This window comes from Balaenoptera borealis, assembly GCF_965194805.1.
Source record: "Balaenoptera borealis genome assembly, chromosome: 18".
NCBI lineage: Eukaryota > Metazoa > Chordata > Mammalia > Artiodactyla > Balaenopteridae > Balaenoptera > Balaenoptera borealis.
This window is the reverse complement of record NC_138877.1, coordinates 9303749-9324489: the sequence shown is the minus strand read 5'-3', so window position 1 is coordinate 9324489 and position 20741 is coordinate 9303749. Positions and strand designations below refer to the sequence as shown.

The window sequence follows — 20741 nt, the reverse complement described above, 5'->3', positions numbered from 1 at the left end:
CTGCCTGTGTACAATGAACTCAGAGAATGAACACTGTGGTGGATGAAGGGAAGAAGAACATGGAAAGGGTGATTATGAAACAGACAGGGTGAAACCTGACAGAAACTTGGCATGAGAAATGTGGAGAGGAGAGAAGATGATAGCTTTTTCCTTTCACGTCTCTCTCTTCCAATTCCTCTCTGAGTGGTTGACTGCTCTCTCTCGAGGGACTTTCACTGGCTGTTCTTCTTGGTGGTAATTCTCTCAAATTCTAGTCAAATCAACTTACATATTTACTTGTATCCTAGGCTGCTGCGTATGACTGGGCAGGATGTACCTCGCACAAGTATGGGGCACTGTTCACACAGCTGCTAGTGCTGAGCTGTGGCTACACAGTACAAGGCTGAGGCCCCGGATGCTTATTTTATGATGCACAAAGGTTGATGGGCTCCCTTCCTGCCCGTGGGAAAGCCTCCCGTCTGTGTTCTATATTCCACTTCATCGCCTCTTCTCAGAATCTCTCTCCATTATCTCCTTTCTCTCCTGTATTTCCAATATTCCTGTCTCTCCACTGGTTTTTCTGTTCACACTAATCTTATTCAATCATCTCCCATCTTCAAAACAAACAAATCAATCAACCAACTAACCAGTCAAGCAAGCAAGCAACCAACCAACCAATCAACTAACCAACCCAAATCCTATTATAGTCACACTGGAACTGAGACACCCTTCTCTCTTCAAAGTTAAATTTCTCAGAAAAATCATACTAGTCAATGTTTCCACTTCCTCACCACCCTTTCTTTCTTCAGTTCACAGCATTCAGTCTTGGCCTTGCTGCTCCACTGAAACTCTTCCCACTGGAATCACTCATGTCCTCTTTGTTACTAACACCAGACATATTTTATAGTCTTCATTTTACTTAGTTCTCTGCAGCATTTGACACAGCCAACCACAGTCACCAGGTTGAAACCTTTTCTCCCTTGGCTTTGTGATGTCTCACTGCCCTGGTTTACTTCCTTCTTCTCCACGCTCTCTAAAGGCCCTGTCTCTATTCCCACCCATCTCCTTAATGCATTGGCTCTTTTTTTCTTTGTCAATATACTGAATGTCACTGATATGCATTGGGTCAGAATCAAATCAATTAGAGAATTTAGAGGGACCTGCAAAGAGTTACTAGTATTTTAGTTTGTCAAACAAGAACATTAAAAAAACCTAAATTACCACTATTATAATAATGATTATTAAAAAAACAGTATTTTATTGCTAAAAATTTGAGAGAATATATGCACAGAAGAAAAGACAATCCTTTGAAAGGAATACATTTAGCTTTACAAAAAAACTAACTTATTTTTTTGCTCACGGACTGCTGAAACTTTCATTCCTGACAGCAGTGGCCTGGAACACAGTGTTTGGAACTATGTGTGAGAAAACCAAATCTGGCAAAGTTGACCAGAATTCTTCAGGGCAGTTAGCCCTCTGTTCTATAACTCACAAATATTTTCTCCCAGTTTGTCACTTGTCTTTAACTTTGCTTACAACAGAGGCTCCAGAGAGGAAACGATCTGATCCTGACTTTAAAATAACTATGCAAACTAAAAATAGAAAACATTCTATTTTTAGAATATTCTATATAAAATATTTAAATATTCTATAATAAAAACCCATAGCATATAATATACTTAATGGTAACTTTTTGAAGACGTTTAGTTTGAGGTTGGGATCAGGGCAGTGATGTCCATCATTACTACATCTTTTCAAGGCTGTCGTGGAGGACTTAGCAAATGTAGTGAGGCAAGGCAAGCAAATCAATCATATACAAGTTGTGAGAAATAAAACTGTCATCATTCATGAATGATATGAGGGTGAACATAAAAAATCCAAAATAATAAATTATTAGTGCTATAGAGTTTATCAAGGTTTCTGTAAAATCAATTTAATTTCTATATATCATCTACAAACAATTAGAAAGTGAAATGTTTAAAAAATATTTTTACTATAGCATCAACTGTGTCATATTTAGGAATACATCGAACAAAAGCCTGCAAGACATTTATGTAAAGTATATAAAATTATTGATAGACATTAAAGACCTAAATAAATGGAGGTAATGCTCGCAAACTGGGGAATTCCCTGGGGGTCCAATGGTAAAGAATCCGCCTTCCAATGCAGGGGACATGGGTTCGATCCCTGGTCGGGGAACTAAGATCCCACATGCCACCGGGGCAACTAAGCCCGAGTGCCACAACTACTGAGCTCGCGTGCCTCAATGAGACAGCCGTGTGCCACAAACTACAGAGCCTATGTGCCCTGGAGCCCACGTGCCACGAGTAGAGAGAAAATCTGCACGCCACAACTAGAGAGAAGCCCAAGCACCACAACGAAGATCCCATGTGCCGCAACTAAGACCCGACACGGCCAAAAAAATAAAGAAAATAAATAAATAAAAATAAATAAATATTGTTTTAAAAACAGCTTTATATATATATAATTGAAAAGCTGACATTTAAAAAAAAAGACCTAAATAAATGGTGTTAATTCTTTTCTCAAATTGATCTATGGGTTCACAGCAATTCCAATAAGAATCCAGGAGTGTACATGTATAGGTATGTGTGCGTAGAAACGGATAAGCTGTTTCTCCAAGGCATATGGTGACGATAAAGGACGGGAGGAACTAGCTGTGTCTTGAAGAAGGAACACAAGGTGAGAGAACTGTTTACCTGTATATCAGGACTTATGATAATGATACAATAATTCAGAAAGTTCAGAAAAATACAGATACACACGGACATTTGATTTAGGACCAAGTGGCACTGCAGAGCAGTAGTGGGGGTTAGTCACCTCTAAGTAGATTATGGATCTAAAGATTAAAGGTGAAACAATAGTTTCTGGAAGATAATATAGGAGAAAAGACTTATCACTTTAGGGTAGGATTTTAAGGGAAAAAACAAAACAAAACAAAAAATGAAAGCATTAATCATAAAAGATAGCTAAATTAGACTATATTAAAATTCAGAACTTCTGTTAACCGAAAAATAAAAATAAAACAAAGTCACCATTAAGAATATGTAGAGGCAAGCCTCAGAGTAGAAGATGTTTGCAAAAAGTTTTGTAATTAGGAGAGAGAGAAAGAGAGAGAGAGGCCAGTCCTACAAATTAATAAGGAAAAGATAAACAGTAAATAGAAAAATGGGCGAGACTTGAATAGACACTAAACAAAAGAGGATATCCAAATGGCCAAAAACATCTGAAAAGGAATAAATCTAATTAGTAGTCAGGGAAATGCAAATTACCATATGCAAAAACAAATGACCAGTATGGTTACGTATGATTTTAAAAACTACCAATAATACACCGGTGAGAATGTCAAGCTATGCAAACTCTCCTGCACTGATAGAAGTGTTAACTGGAACAACTGCTTTGGAAAATAGTTTGTCATTATCTACTAAACTTGACGATTGAGAACCTTATGAGTCAGCAGTTTTAGTTCTCGGTACATACCCATAGAAATGCATGCACATGTGCACCAAGAGACTCAGACAGACGGCAATATTCACAGAAGCATTATTTATAATAGCCCCAAACTGGAAACAATACAAACGTCCTTGAAAAAAATAAAGTGGATAAAAATTGTGGTATATTTATCAATGGTATACTATATAGTATTGAAAATGAAAAGTCATTCAAAGTGATTTCAGATAAAGCATAGCCAGTGAGCAGTTCTCCTTTACTTTTTTTTTTTTAACATCTTTATTGGAGTATAATTGCTTTACAATGGTGTGTTAGTTTCTGCTTTATAACAAAGTGAATCAGCTATACATATACATATATCCCCATATCTCCTCCCTCTTGAGTGTCCCTCCCACCCTCCCTATCCCACCCCTCTATGTGGACACAAAGCACCGAGCTGATCTCCCCGTGCTATGTGGCTGCTTCCCACTAGCTATCTATTTTTACATTTGGTAATGTATATATGTCCATGCCACTCTCTCACTTCGTACCACCTTACCCTTCCCACTCCCTGTGTCCTCAAGTCCATTCTCTACATCTGCGTCTTTATTCCTGTCCTGTCCCTAGGTTCATCAGAACCACTTTTTTTTTTTTTTTAGATTCCATATATATGTGTTAGCATACGGTATTTGTTTTTCTCTTTCTGACTTACTTCACTTTATATGACAGACCCTAGGTCCATCCACCTCACTAAATATGACTCAATTTTGTTTCTTTTATGGCTGAGTAATATTCCATTGTATATATGTGCCACATCTTTATCCATTCATCCAATGATGGACACTTAGGTTGCTTCCATGTCCTGGCTATTGGAAATAGAGCTGCAATGAACATTGTGGTACATGACTCTTTTTGAATTATGGTTTCCTCAGGGTATATACCCAGTAGTGGGATTGCTGGGTCGTATGGCAGTTCTATTTTTAGTTTTTTAAGGAACCTCCATCCTCTTCTCCATAGTGGCTGTATCAATTTACATTCCCACCAACAGTGCAAGAGGGTTCCCTTTTCTCCACACCCTCTCTAGCATTTACTGTTTGTAGATTTTTTGATGATGGCCATTCAGACTGGTGTGAGGTGATATCTCATTGTAGTTTTGATTTGCATTTCTCTAATGATTAGTGATGTTGAGCATCCTTTCATGTGTTTGTTGGCAATCTGTATATCTTCTTGGAGAAATGTCTATTTAGGTCTTCTGCCCATTTTTGGACTGGGCTGTTTTTTCGATATTGAGCTGCATGAGCTGCTTGTAAATTTTGGAGATTAATCCTTTGTCAGTTGCTTCATTTGCAAATATTTTCTCCCATTCTGAGGATTGTCTTTTCGTGTTGTTTTCCTTTGCTGTGCAAAAGCTTTTAAGTTTCATTAGGTCCCATTTGTTTATTTTTCTTTTTATTTCCATTTCTCTAGGAGGTGGGTCAAAAAGGATCTTGCTGTGATTTATGTCACAGAGTGTTCTGCCTATGTTTTCCTCTAAGAGTTTGATAGTGTCTGGCCTTACATTTAGGTCTTTAATCCATTTTGAGTTTATTTTTGTGTATGGTGCTAGGGAGTGTTCTAATTTCATTCTTTTACATGTAGCTGTCCAGTTTTCCCAGCACCACTTACTGAAGAGGCTGTCTTTTCTCCATTGTATATTCTTGCCTCCTTTGTCAAAAATAAGGTGACCATATGTGCGTGGGTTTATCTCTGGGCTTTCTATCCTGTTCCATTGATTTATATTTCTGTTTTTGTGCCAGTACCATACTGTCTTGATTATGGTAGCTTTGTAATATAGTCTGAAGTCTGGGAGCCTGATTCCTCCAGCTCCGTTTTTCTTTCTCAAGATTGCTCTGGCTATTCACGGTCTTTTGTGTTTCCATACAAATTGTGAAATTTTTGGTTCTAGTTCTGTGAAAAATGCCAGTGGTAGTTTGACAAGGATTGCATTGAATCTGTAGATTGCTTTGGGTAGTAGTCATTTTCACAATGTTGATTCTTCCAATCCAAGAACATGGTATATCTCTCCCTCTGTTTGTATCATCTTTAATTTCTTGTGTACTCAGCAAAACCATTGTGTCGTTGGTTTACTAATTTCTTATTTCTTAAGGAGGGAGTGGTAATTAGCATCAAGACTACTTTATAGGTAAACTTATGTATTAATTATACTTTTTTGAATTTTACTGTCCATTGAGTCAGTATATTGATCATTAGATCAGCTATTCCCTTGCCGAATACTTAATTTGTCTTTATAACCCCCAAAATTGAAAAAAGAAGACTTTTCAGGTAGTATTAACATGTCAAATAATCCAAGTGAATCCAATTAGCAATCCTGGTATGCACAAAGAGTATAACAAGGAATTAGCCTCCCTTACAGAAAAAAAAGCCTACTCATATTTTGATGTGCTAACTGCAATACCTGTGTTTCCAGAGGTGTGACCTATGGGGCAGATTCATCAGACCACCTAGAATGCTTCTTAAATGTACAGAGTCCCACACCCCACCCTAGACTTATCAAATCTATGGGGGGGGGCTAGAGTCCTAGAATCTATTTCTTTACCATCATCACAAGTGATTCTTAGCAATTCAATAATTGCACCGATGTTTGCCTATGGCTGAGAGGTTCTCTGGTATGCTGAAGGTCAAAGGCTTCAGAGGATCAGGGCTGTGACTTGAACACAGGTCCGCTCACCCCTAAATCTAGCATCCTTGCCACTCTGCTACCTCTCCTATCCTAACCCCTTCCGCTGTGTAACACTCTACTTCATGATTTCAAATCTCTGGTGTGTATGCCCTTTCATGTCCAATCTCTGATTAAGCAAAATCTGAAGAATTAAAAACTACCTTCTTTTCTGAGCTTTGGGTCAAAGATGATCTATTGTGAGCAAATCCTGAATATGTTTCCCACAACATTTAGTTTTCCAAAGATAGAGAAGACTGTTACTATGTTTTTTCACTGAAATATTTAGTTTATTGAAGAGAGAATCTCCACAGAACATGAACAGAGAAAAAGCTGCTGTTGTGAGAGGAGCTAAGCCCACTTGGTTGACAGGAGCCTAGACTGGATGAGCAGTTAGATCTGGCTCCCATGCCTGTTTGAGAAAGTGGCTGAATGCAGCCTGACCAGCAGAGTCTGGGACCTACATGAAGCTACCTGCTGGGACAGAGCCCCTAACAATGCATGGGGGATGAAATGCCTCTGCTGACCACCTAAGGTTGTGATTTGAATATTGCCCCTTGCCCACGGCCAGTAGGGAAAGCAGTGGTGGTATCTCTGCAAACTGAGCATGAGATTTGGAACTGGATCACCCACAAGGTAAAATCTCTGAGATACTCATAAACTACGGCTCAGAACTGAACACTCCAATGCACTCTGTTGAGGTAATTCTGAGACCACTCATAGGGAGACATGTGCAGGAGAAAAATCCCTCCAACTTCATGAAAATGTCCAGGCCTCCAAAAAAGAAAGAATTCATACCTGGGGAACTGGGAGATAACATTATCTTCCCCTTATCAAACATATTCTATTAACACAGAACTTCCCTGGGCAAAAAACAAAAAAGAAAGTGATATACCACTGATGAGAACAATATTTATTGCAAGCTTAGTTTTTTTCTATACATACACAACATCTAGAATTATAGGGATGAAGAATTGATGCATGTGAACAAAGCACTTTAAAATGTTTCCTCTAATTCCACTATGATTTCTTTTTAATTAATTAATTTTTGGCTGCGTTGGGTCTTCGTTGCTGTGAATGGGCTTTTTCTAGTTGTGGCGAGCAGGGGCCACCCCTCGTTGCAGTGCGCGGGCTTCTTATTGCAGTGGCTTCTCCCGTTGCAGAGCATGGGCTCTAGGTGCACAGGCTTCAGTAGTTGTGGCGTGCAGGCTCAGTACTTGTGGCACACAGGCTCTAGAGCGCAGGCTCAGGAGTTGTGGCGCACGGGCTTAGTTGCTCTGCAGCATGTGGGCTCTTCCCCGACCAGGGCTCGAACCCATGTCCTCCACACTGGCAGGCGGACTCTTAACCACTGCACCACCAGGGCAGCCCTCCACTGTGATTTCTTATATAAACCAAGCACATTCATTTTGCCTGATGAATGGTAAGTTACATTTTTACCAAACAAGGAAACCAAGCTGTTTTGGGTTCTCAAACATATATATACTCCTAAAAAGTCTGTGCATTTATCATCATATAACTATGTACACAAAAACTATTCTTAGTTAATTGAATTTTATTCAAGCCACAATTTCTTAGGACGAATGTGCCATTTTTCAACATCAGTTTATTTGAAGCAACATCCCCATTTTCGTCTTTAAAATTCAGGTGACAGCCAATTTTGTCACTTCAAGTGAGAGTCCTTAAAACTCTTTTATTGCATCTGGTCATATTCATTCACAGTAAGATGAACAAATGAATAAACATCTGTTGTGAGATGTATTTAGTTAGTGCCTTTAAAGATAACTTATCTCAAATGGCCTTAACTTCTGGGTTTCTGATATTTTTCCTCTTCCCTCACAGCAGGCTCCATTCAGCCCTGAAGCAGGTGAGTTTCTTTTTCATTAGTGGTGCTGCTTTAGCCTCTCAGTATGACTGTCTTGCAATATAATTGATTTTCACAGCTATCGGCAGCATGGATATAATTGTGTGAAATTAAAATTTAGTTCAGAAACGTTTTCTTAAGTCACAGCATCCAAGTCGAACTGACGTTACTGAGAAAGGACCAAGATGAGATTTGAACTAGTCCATTAGGGGGCAGTCAAATACTGTTCACGTCCAAATGCTGCTCTAGCCCTGCTTTTGATGACTACCTTTTTCAAGGTTAGCAAATTATTTGAGTAAGTAGCAACTGGTAGTTATCCAGTAGCATTCTCAATACTTCACGCTTTCAGTTTCCCATATAAGCCCATGTTTTTTGGTTTGCAATATTGTTCATAATTAGTCCATAAAAAACTTTTTTTTGGAGGGAGTTTGAAGCTGGTTAACAAGGACACCCAGTGAATAAATGGATGATAAAATACATGAAAAAAGTGATAATAAGACATGTTATCTTTACTTATCAATTAACGTCTGTAGCTTAAGATGGTTGTATCATTTATTCATTAGGCATGCAAGGGTGATCATGGCCAGAAGAGAAAAGACAATCATATAATTGTTAACTTTTCCCTTTGTTTAGATCTGGTCTAAGAATCTATCACAAATATTCATTTAAATTTAAGAAGCAATTTTTACTCTTACATAATTCTAAATGACTTTTCTTTGTTTATGATAAAGAGCCTTACTGCTTTAACTGTGTAATTTTAACTGCTTTAACTAATTTAACTCTAATTTTATTGTGAAAAAGAAAGAAGTTTTGTTAATATATATAGCAAATTATTATTATTTTTATAAGTAGGAATAAGATAGCAAAGCATTGGTTAACATATCTAACTTTGAAAATAAATGATTTTAAATATAAATTATCAATTGAAAATAATATAAAATTAGAAAGTAAAAATTTCCAGGGAATTACAATTAAATATCAGATTGATACTATGGATTTTAAATATGACATTTACTTAGAAATTAAAAAAATCATGTTTAAAGTTTCTTTCCTTCTTTTTTTAAAGAACACCATTACACATTGTGGTAAATCTTAAAACATTATTTTAGTAATAGATATTTTTCTTCTCATAAAGATTTTGTTTTTCTAAGGCAAATCAATTAGATGCATTACCATAAGCAAAAGTAGTTAAAACTGGTTAACTATAGTTACAGTCTTGTACATTAAAGAATTTTTTAAGGGCATAGATAACCTCTATGAAGTGTGTTGAATCCAAGAACCTATTTTGTAACTGTCTGTCCTTAAAATTCATAAAAAATTGAATATTATAAATGTGCATAGGGCATGAACTTCTGAGGGAAGAAGACCTTATATCAAGAGTAGACTGCTTTCGGGCTTCCCTGGTGGTGCAGTGGTTGAGAATCTGCCTGCTAATGCAGGGCACACGGGTTCGAGCCCTGGTCTGGGAAGATCCCACGTGCCGCGGAGCAACTGGGCATGTGAGCCACAATTACTAAGCCTGCGCGTCTGGAGCCTGTTCTCCACAACAAGAGAGGCCGCGACGGTGAGAGGCCCGCGCACCGCGATGAAGGGTGGCCCCCACTTGCCGCAACTAGAGAAAGCCCTCGCACAGAAACGAAGACCCAACACAGCCAAAAATAAATAAATAAATAAATAAATAAATAAAAGATTAAAAAAAAGAGTAGAGTGCTTTCTACAACTGTATTACATGCAAAATGAGTTCATATATCGTTTCTCCTTAGATAACACTTTTCATGTAAGAAAGATTAAAATATAAGACAAAAATCATGTTACATGTATTAAAATATTTTAAAATAATCTGAAACAAAGTTTTAGTATTTCAAATTCAAACTAAAATTTAAATATTAAAAAATCTTTTATCTGTTAGAAGTTCTTAAATAACTGCTCATAAATACTGCATTTTATTTCAATATTTAAAATATTCAGTTGACTTCATTTAATAAAATTAAACATTTTAAAAACCTAAAACGAATTTCTCAGAAAAGAAAAATAATTTTGAATTCTAACTTTAGTCTCAGAGGTTTATCAAAAGTTTTTAAGAAAGACTATGAACTTAAATACATTTTAAAATAATAATAATAAACCCAATGTGCCTTGGGTATGATGACTAGATTATTTACAAGTGTACACGCTCATAACAAAACAAGTCTATATTTTTCTCTAAAACCAGGGGAAGATTAAATTTTATTTTTTTTTTTCAGCTTTACAATAAAAATACTGCCAACTTGAAAATGCGCAGTTTGGCTAAAATGAAAAGTTTAAAAATAAAAAACAGAAAATAGAATTATATGAATAGGTAACTTTTGTCCATTTTTAATTATTTTATTTTACATAGGTTTGCTCTTAGGGAGAGATACTGATTTTTAGATTTGTCTTTGGCTTTGCAGTTCCCAGTTTAACTATGTTAACAATGAAACATAGCAACTAACAATTATATAAAATTTATGAACAGATTTCAACAGGTTGAAATTTCATAAGGCAAAATTTTAAGTTATTAATTGTCATACATTTTTTCAAATACTAAAAAAAATTTCTCCATTATAATTGATTTCTTCAACATTGTTTTTTAAAGCTATCTTATTACAATTTTAACAACATTTAAAGGCAAGTTTCCATGAAAAATTTGTTGCATCTAGAAATTGCTAGGATGGGACTATAGGCAACTAGTGATAATGACAATGCAAACTGGATGTCTGTTTATCAAACACTGCAATGAGTGTATCATAAATATGATAGAACCAAGTAGAAGTATTCTGTTCTTTTGTAATTGCACTCATTCAAGCAAGAAAGCAGTAGCCTTACCTTTGACATCCATCAGAACGATGAAATGAAGTAGAAGGAACATTGCAATCAATCTGCAGCTGAAGAGACGCTTAATACCAGAAAAATAACAACGGGTTCACAGCAATTGAGTTATTAGATGTATGCTCCTTAACCTCAGAAGGAGTTCTGATATAGTAACTTCAGTGCCTCCCCTGTGTCTGAGCATGCTCAACAGCTAGAACTTTACTGGCACGAGAGGAGACGGTCTTTGTCACTATGCAGCCTATCTTTTTCATTCTTTCTTTTTTGGTTTCATTTTATTTTAAATCTACAGTTGTATTCTTGGTCATTAATTCATTATAGTACGTACAGAGAGACATATATAAGACTCTGGTATTATTAGGTAAGAAACATTTTTTTAAATCATTCTAAAAATATGTTCCCCTTAGAGCATGTAGTACAATTTGCTCTTAATTTAAATCCAAACATATACAGAAATTCTCAAATAGAAAGGGACATAGATTTACACTGAAAAGGTGATGAAACTCTTTTCAAGCATATTTTTCATGCAATAAAAAAGTGACAAAAAAACTACTCACTGGCAAATACATGAAGAACTCCTACTTCCATTCAAATGCACTTAAATGTTTTCAAATGACATACAGAAAGTAATAACTAAATATACAGCCCTGTGTTTAATAGTTACTTACTGTAAGACATTCACACAATATTTTAAAGTTCATTTACTTCCTCTATAATCATATTCTTTTTTAAAAATGGGTAATTTTATTCTTGCTTTCAATCCCATGTTGCATACCTATTAGAAAATATTAATTATAATTCAGTTCTTACATCCTGAAAGCAGTTTTTAAAACAGCATAGTTAGTGCAAGTTAAAGTATAGAAAGGGACTTTGGTTGTAGGATTCAGTTGATCCTAGTGTAATGATAAAGAGTCTACAAAAGGACATTGTAGAATTTCGTTGTCTATGAAATTCTGAGAAATGTCTATGTAGACATATGAAACATTTTGTAGTTCTGATTTGGACATAGGATTTTGTAAGGGAACGATACAGATTCTCTTATATGTTGTTATTAATCATAATAACACTGAAACAACACTGAAAAACCATCCTGTGACAAATGGCTATTGTCATCACAAATCATTAGAGATGGGGTTTTCATTGCTCTTTCTTTCATTCCAGCCTTTGATAGAATAAAGATTCAAAGGGAATTTCAAATAGAAAATATTTTATTTATCACATAATGTAGTTAGTTCTTTTCTCTTTTAAGAAGTGAGCTAAATTCCCTAAGACTTTTTCCAGATACATTTAGATGTGTTCTCATCTTATTTTTCAAACCAAAAGAGAGAGCAACAAAGAAAATAAAGGAAAAACAATGAAAAGAAGTATTTCAAGGTTTTTTCTTATATTTCAAGCAATTTTTTTTCTTCATTAACCTCGAGGTCTTTTTAGATAAAATTTGCCTTAGTTCATGTAAAAAAAATTCAGAGTGATCAGTTTTTCTTACATTTTGTGTTCTACTAACAAGATGATGGGTGCTAGTTTCTGGTACTGAAACTTTGAGCATGAAATTTTAAGTGCAGTTAAATACCATGAATTGCCCATCACAAGTCTATCTGAAGTTTAAATATATACTCCATGAAAACACAATTTTTGGAGAAAGAAGAAATGTCAAGATTTCAAAGAACTTAATTTCGACTTCTTCGTGAATATTAAGCCTTAGAAGCAGATTTAAATTGTTAAAAAGCTGAATCACCATCCCTTTGTGTTAAGCTTTTCAAAGTTAATCTTTGAAATATTAACATGAAAAATTCAGAACTCCATAATTATAAGTAATAGTTAAGAACATGTTAGGCTCATTCATTATTGGTTTCCAAAGACGGAGAGTGCAAGTACTGAAACGTGTTTCATTTAATATGTTTTAACTTTGATTTACTTAGTATGAGTATCCAGCATTTTGAACTGAAACCCAAATGGTTGAAATGTACACAAGGATATAATATATGTGTTTAAATAAGGGTGAATGGATTTACTCTTTCCTTGGAGACACAGTTGGCAAGGAAGCTCCAGAGAGTGTTTCATGCAGAGCTGAGAGGAAGGCTTGTACAAACTGATTCATCCCTGGATATTAACTTCAAATTTGCACAGGTGTATTTTATTGATCCTTGCCTGAATCAGTTTATTCCTTCATTCCAATCTCCTGTGGGTAGCACTCATATTTTTGGCAATAACAGTATAAAAGCTCATATAAATATAGTATTTAATAAATAGCATAATTCAATATAATTCTCGCTAATTCAAGGGAATTTATTTACTGAAAGGACTAATTACCTAGTTTAATAGTTGGGGGGCGGGGCTGGCGGAGAGGTAGGGGCATTTTCTTAGCCTCTACTGTAACTTTTATTCACATCTTAGAAGCCATTGTTACATATAAAGTTCTGAAATCCAGAACATAATTTAAATATGGTCAGAAAACCCTGATATTAACTCACTTTCAGAAGTGTGTGACTGTTTTTCATATAAGCTATAATTTACTATCTTGCTAAATCAGTATTTTCAATCAAGATATTTGCTAAACACTCACACTGTATAGGCTTGTTAAATGCCTCTTATTTCCACAGTCTCTAGTCTTTCATTCACAAAACCTATTCATTAGCTGTTTAGTATCACTTTCTGTTTTGAGGGAAAGGACATAGGATAGTCAATGAAGGAATTATATTAATAGGTAAGATTTTTCCCCAAAAAGATAAATTATAGAATAATAAATATAAGAATCCCACGCTCATGATATTAGGCCAACAATGGCAATGTTCACTTGAATAGCCTCCATATACGAAGTTATAGTAAAACATTAGATATTCAGCTATACCAGCTAAGTATTTGTGATTATAATTATGTTAGCCTTTCTTCATGAGATTACATCATTAACTTGTCATTTAGTAAGACTGATATTTTGAGTAACTTTTTCAGCAATGGTAGCAGACTTATTTGCACTCTGTAGACAGAGCAAACCTAACTGAATCACATAATCTCATTAGCATAGAGTGTCAGTCAATTAAGCAAACCAGTCCTGATATAGGGTCCATTTTGAGAAGGGAAGTCTCAGTTAGGTGTTCTAACTCTGATATTTTACATTTAAAATAATTTAAGTCATGCTCCATTTATCTGGGAATTTCAACTCTTGGCAAGCTCAGTGATTAGGAGTACAGCTACAAACCCAGAGTAAAAAATATCACCGAGACATCCACTCCTGGCAGGATGGTAGATTAGATACTCTGAAAAGCCTTCTTGCTTGAAAATAACAGCTCCTGCATAAAACAATTTTCACTGCATTTCTGGAGTGTTAAAAATGAGAAGAATTAAGTCTAAAGGAAAAGCACAAGACAAAACAAAAACAAAATGCTGAAACAGCAATGCAGAACAGAAACAAGTAAACAGTAAACAAACATAAAAGGCAAGACGTGCCTGCAAACAAATGCAGATATCAACTTTTAGACCAACTTCCAGACCAAGCTTGTGTCGGGTGGCAAGGTCTCAGGGCTCAGCCTCAGCCTCCTCAGAGGATTAAGCTGAGCAATGTCAAAGAGGCACCCTGTAGCACCCTGAAATAGACACATAAACTCTGTAGAAAACATCCTTAATTTAGTTCCTTAGGGTTTACCCAGATTAACATCAACCAAATATAGGCTCATTATCAAAGATCAACCAAGCACACTTGGGTGACACTTAGCAGAAATAAAAGCAATGGATTTAGAACCCCAAGAACTTCAAATATTGAAATTATCAGTTATGGAATATAAAATGTTTACAGGAAGAAACACATGGAATCACAAAAGTGAGTAAGAAATAAGAAACCATTCAAAAGAACCAAAGAGAATTTTTAGACACGAACAACATATTTGTGGAACTTAAGAACTCAATGGATGGGTAAAAGTAGTCATTAAGACATAGTTGAGAAAAAAAGTTGTAGATTGGAATAAAGAGGTAAAGAAATTATCCAGAATGTAGTACAGATAAACAGGGAATGAACAAAATTAAAGAAGAGTTAGGAGGAAAGAGTGAAAAGTTTCAACATACAGCTAATTAGAGTCCCAGAAGGAGTGAATTGTGAGAGTAAGGAAGAGAGAATATTTGGGGGAGATCATGACTAAGAATTTTCTAGAAATGATAAAATATAATATTTACAGATATAGGAAGAACAATTTCTAGTAGGCAAATAAAAATAAATCCACATCTGGACATTTGGTGTTGAAATTGGGTAATATCAAATATACAGAGAAGGCTTTAAAGGAAAGCAGAGAGAAAAAACAGGTGAGCTACAAAGGTAAAACTAGAATACTAGCAGATTTCTCAGCAACAATGATGGAAGCCAGAATAGGTGCAATAGCATTTAAATTTTGGGAGAAAATGACTGGCAACTAAAAACTGTGTTCCTAGGAAAACTATATTTTAAAGGGAGCAAAAGATATATTAAAAAGTTAAGTAAGAACCCAAATGAAGGATAAAGATAAGAAGTTAAATGGCCTTTCAGGGAAGGGAACAATCTGAGATGCAAAGACCATTAGATGAAACCTGTGCTCTGCATATCTTGAACATAACGGATTGAGAGATTAAGAAGTCACGTCAGCTATTCTCACAGAGGTATTAAGATACTCTCAAGTCAGGCTGATGGCAGAAGGAAGTAAAGCAGATTCTTGTACCTGAGTGAGACTGAGAGAATACTGCCCACACAAACATGGCCAGACCAAAAAGAGGGTAGTTACTCAAAAAGCATATGAGAGATATTATGGTACATTAGATTAGCATTGCTGATTATTCCACTTGCTGCAAAAGGATTATGCACTCCCACTTTTTGCCATGTGACTTGGCAGTACCCCTTATAGGTAGTGTATATTTCTCTGCTGCATCGACTTTTGCCTTTGTCGTGAGACTGATTTTGACCAATTAAATGTGACTAGATGTAGCATGTGCCACGTTCCAGCAGAGGCTTTAAATGTGCTTGTGTGGTGTGGCTTGGTTCCCCCCGCACTCCCTAGCCAGAACGAGAGTCACGTGCAGCATGCTTGAACCTGAGTCCAGCCAAGCCCAGAAGAGCCACAGATGACCCACAGACCCGTGGGCAAGGCATACATGTTTATTGTTGTAAGCCACTGAGATTTCTGTTTTATTGCTGCTGTTTTGGTTGCCACAACAAACCCTGACTCAGACAGATAGATCTGGAAGTCATTGGTCCTGATCTTAGTTTTTCAGGACAAAAACTGAGGATATTGGGTTAGCAGCATGTGCTACGTATGTTAAGTAAATTAGTGCACAAATTCCATTTTTATTTGAAGAAATTTTCTTCTTTTGGAATGTCTTTTGCATTATATATTATTTCCAAATTTCTTAGAGTAAATTATTCAGGTATTACTTGCAGAGGTGACATTCCCTTCATTATTCACAAAATCATTCATATAGTTACTAAGTTCTTTTGTTTTTCTGAAATTCTGTATAATATGACTGAGCTTAAATAAACAAATAGGTGCTATTTTCTAGTGCATGTGTACCGTGGTCTCTAATTGCCTTCATTTTAAAGCTTCAGGTAACGTAAAATAAATTAGAACACTATTTGGTGAATGTTTGAATTTTCAGGTCTGTGTATTGAGTTTACCCTGAATGAACGTACCTTTATTTATAAAACACAATCATGTATATTGCTGGGTAATGATCTTTGATGTAAAGTGAAAAGCCACAAATCATTTTTATCTAAATTCTTCTCGCATTCATTATGCCAGCCCTTCGTTTTATAGGATCATAAAAACACAAACCTGGCACAGCCTACCAATGCCCTCAAATCAGCCCGAATGCTCGTGACGGCCATTATTCTCATCCTGTTCTCTTATTTTGTCTTTTGCTTGAGTATGAACACTGATCTGTGCACTGCTTCTTCATTCTATAATTTTACATTCTGACAGCTGGATGCAGTATCCAGAAAAGTGCCCAAATTGTTGGCCTTAGATGGGAGAGTGAGCGGAAGACCCTAAATAAACCAGTTAATTTCTGGATAGCAGAGTTAGCGCTGTTCACCTTTGTGCAACTCTTTGTTAACTCATGATGGATATTTTCATTTCATTTGTGGACTTATTCATTCAACAAACCTTTATTGAGTTTACTTACGTTGGAGCTGAAGAGTGGGGGGCGCGTGGCCTTACAGAGGGTGGACTGAACAGGGCTGTGGGAGGATGCCCAATGCTCTCGTGGAACAGGGACAAGCTTAGGAAGTGCTTTTTAAGCCATGGGAAGAAATGTAGACTTTATGTGGCAGGGAAGGGAGAATTGTTGAGAAGTTTTAATCAAATAGAAGGGGGAGTGGGCTGGCCACTGTGTGGAGGGTATGTTGGAGAGGACACAGTCTGGAAGCAGGAGGACCCATTAGATCCACTGCAGTAGCCCAGGAAGGCATGGACCAAAGCAGAAGGAACAAAGAAGAGGGAACAAATCTAAGATATACTTAGGAGGTAAAATTGAAGGGATATGGTGAGCAATGGAAGGAAGGGAGAGAAAGATGCCTCAGGTGATTCTCAGATCTCTAAACTGAGCCACTGGGTAATAGACCCAGGAGGAGGAGTGTTTTATCAGAGACAATGTTGACTGAATATTTCCATGTGCTGAACTTGAGGGGCCTGAGGCACATCCAGAGAGCAATGTCTAGCCAACAGTTGGAAACAGAAGTTAGAATTCAGGAAAGAGGTATGGTGTGGGAAACAAGGAGTCTCATTCATAGAATAATTACCTAAAATACTTCAAAATAAAGAGATTGAAAAGCTACAATGAAAAAATTTTAATCATATAGTTGCTATATATATATATATAAGAAGATATTCATTAGAAGCTTTACTTAAAAGTCATTAAAATTCTAAGGCACTAGAGCTACACACAGCTAATTTCAGATTACTATCTAATGAACATTCATTATAGGACCAGCATAGCTGATCTCCATTTGGGTGAACCAAAGTAAAAGATCTACAAAAAAAAAAATGACAATATCACAGAGAGTAGGTGAAGTAATTATATGTACACATGCATATTCCAAGCACATATGCAGAAAATCCGTTAGATCCTGTCAATACAATGGTACTGGATTTTAGAATGCATACTTAAGGCACATAAAGCTGACAAATGAATAGGAGTAAACACTAAACTTTGTGAAAATATCGAAAAGTTTTATGTTGTGGGATCTGATACAGCAGCTAACTTCAGAATCAAGTTGATGAATCCAAATAAGTAGGGCCAAGTACAGGGCTAGATAAAGGCTAAAATCCTCTATTAAATCACAGAGCTGTCCCTGAGGCAGATGCATGTAAGGATGACTTCTCTAGGTATTTTAGGAGTCCCCTGAGCTCCGATGAGAACCAAGGGAGCTCAAGGAGACTCTGGAAGGCAGCCTGGATAGGAGCTGAGGTGAGAGAGAGAAAGAGAAGTGATTTCACTGGCTAGTGCCAACAGTGGCCTAAAGTTCTTACGTGAGTCACGCAGCATAGCAGGCTGCCTCAAGTCAATACTTTCTTCCTGTCCTCATGCCTCTGTAGGCTTAAGACATCTCCCATTCTTTTAGTCATATTTAACATATATATATGTGTGTGTGTATACACACACAGACACACATATGACATAGGAAGATGGTAGAGGGAGGGGATGCATCATCACAGTACAGTATTGGAAAAGCAAATAGGCCAAGAGGAAGGAACTAAGTAGTAGAACAATTGATAACAAGAACTTATGAAGTGAACATGTACACTGGAGAACAATGAAGAAAAATAGGCTAAAATAAAGAGATGTTTCCAAATGTCATAGCCATACTTAGAGTAAGCCCATGGAAGAAAAGGGAAAAATCCAGAATTGTATACGGTATATACATTTTTTTCTTTTCTGCTCCGGAAAGCTCAGAGAGTGAAAAAGCTTCCAAAGATATGTTAATCATAATTACAGTTTTTGTTCATCTCACATCTGGTAGTGTTATTTTTCTATTCGAGACAGTTAATAACCAGTTATTCTGGAAGTCACACAACCATACCAGGCAGGATCATATACAGATAATTGTTAATAGAACAACAATCCAAGGCTCAGCAATAAACAGCAGTTTTCCCAGGAGTGGCTTGGATGCTGATTTTTGAGGAAGGCCAAAGCTTACATCATCACAGACTACTATGACATTTACATGAACTGGTGCTCAAGAAATATTTAGCTCTCCTATAAAATTTCCCAAAAAAATTCCTATAAAATTTTCCAAGGAATTTTGACTTTCTTATAGCAGAGTTCTTTTGTCATTCCCTTATCTTTATGCTGTTCAATTTTTACCTTCAGTTTTTTGCTGTTGAAGTTTTTCACAAAAAATCTGAAACTCAAATTATAATTTTGTAACTATTGCCAAATGTAGCAATGAAGTCACCAGTGGATATAACAGATACATACAGGAAATCCCTAAAAAATTAAAACAGAATATGCAACTCTGTGTTTCTTATAAAATGGAGATATTTGATTTCTAAGACTTGCCCAGGACAGACCTCCGGATCCTAAATGAGCTCATGGTCTGAACAGAGCACTTTGTAAAACACTATCTTCCCAGGGGAAAATCACTTTTAACTCATTCTTTTATTATACTCAGTGTAAACCAAAATGTTGTGTACAATAATAGGTATATATTTATATATTTTAAAAACTATACTGAGCTGTAGATTATATACAATAAAAATTTTTAAAAATATAGCCTATATACCAATTTTGTATATGTATTTATATAAATTTTAGCTCTTACATTTAAGTTTAAAAGACCAGAAAATTGTTACAGTCTAGGATTATGGAGATGGACTGAATATGCTGGATGGTAAATATTATGGAGGGCTTTAATTTTTTTTGGCATGAAGGCTTCGGGCTTGATGCAGCAGGTGACAGGAAGTTGTCTGTGGCCACTGAGCAGGAGAAGCATGTGTGGGAAGGTATGTTTTAGGGAGACAGGTCAAGCAGTGGTGTGAACGAAGGAACAGAGTTAAGAGGGAGAGACCAGAAAATAGAAGAGCAATTTGAAAAAAAGATAAAATTAGATGTGTATCTCACATTGAACATAAGAATTAACTCCAAATGGATTAGAGCTCAAAAGGTAAAAGATGAAAGCACACAAGCACTAGAAGACAACATGGATGGATTCTTCTTTAAGGTGTAAGGAAAGACTTTCTAACTATGAATCAAAATGCAAAGGTAATAAAAGAAAAAAATATATATGTATATGCTTACTACTGGTGCTTTCTCATGGGAACCCTCACTGTTGTGTTAGCTCATTTCCTACTAGAATGCTGGGTGATGTGTTGATGTGCTGGTCTTTCTGTTAAATTTATTGGGCCAGGGTTTCATTTATCTCCTGTGGCTCTATTAGAATGAGGAGCAGCTGCTCTGTGACCTCAGGTCTTCCTTTACTAGAACTAGGGTATGAAAAACCACAATAGCAGGGTGCTCTGCTCTCAGAGGTCTTCCATCTCTTGCTTTTTTCTTCCAAGCAGCACTTTCTTCCTCTTCTCCGCCTCTGACTAGTCCTTGTATCATATTTAGGGGTTCACCTGTTAGACCCCTACATAATGGTGTAAAAGAAAAATTGAACCATTTCTCACATAAAATAATTCTGGAAAGTTGGTTGTCCAGGCTGGCTCGGTAGATTCGCTATGTCAACAAGGACTCATGCCACACCGAGAATAGGAGATGTAGTCTTTCATTCCAGGTGGAAACATGCAAATGAAAAAGCAGGGCTAAGTTACTAAGAAGGAAGGAGAGAAGGATGTTGCAATGGTCAACTTGCAATCTCTAAAGCACCCTTCCTTAGCTTGCAGGTCTTAGGAAACCTCTTTTAGGATGCTTTTTTTTTTTTTTTTTAATTTTTAT

At 36.2% G+C, this 20741-nt stretch overlaps 1 protein-coding gene across 1 annotated transcript in view; it reads right to left on the bottom strand.

Moving 5' to 3' along the window:
- The window catches only part of RXFP2 (relaxin family peptide receptor 2), a gene marked incomplete at its 5' end in the record, with an annotated part of 117453 nt that overhangs the window by 81601 nt on the left and 15111 nt on the right, over window positions 1-20741 (bottom strand). The window contains one exon of the mRNA XM_082365772.1: window positions 20474-20522. Within this exon, the coding sequence (XP_082221898.1) occupies window positions 20474-20522 (49 nt within the window). The remainder of the gene's footprint in view (window positions 1-20473; window positions 20523-20741) is intronic.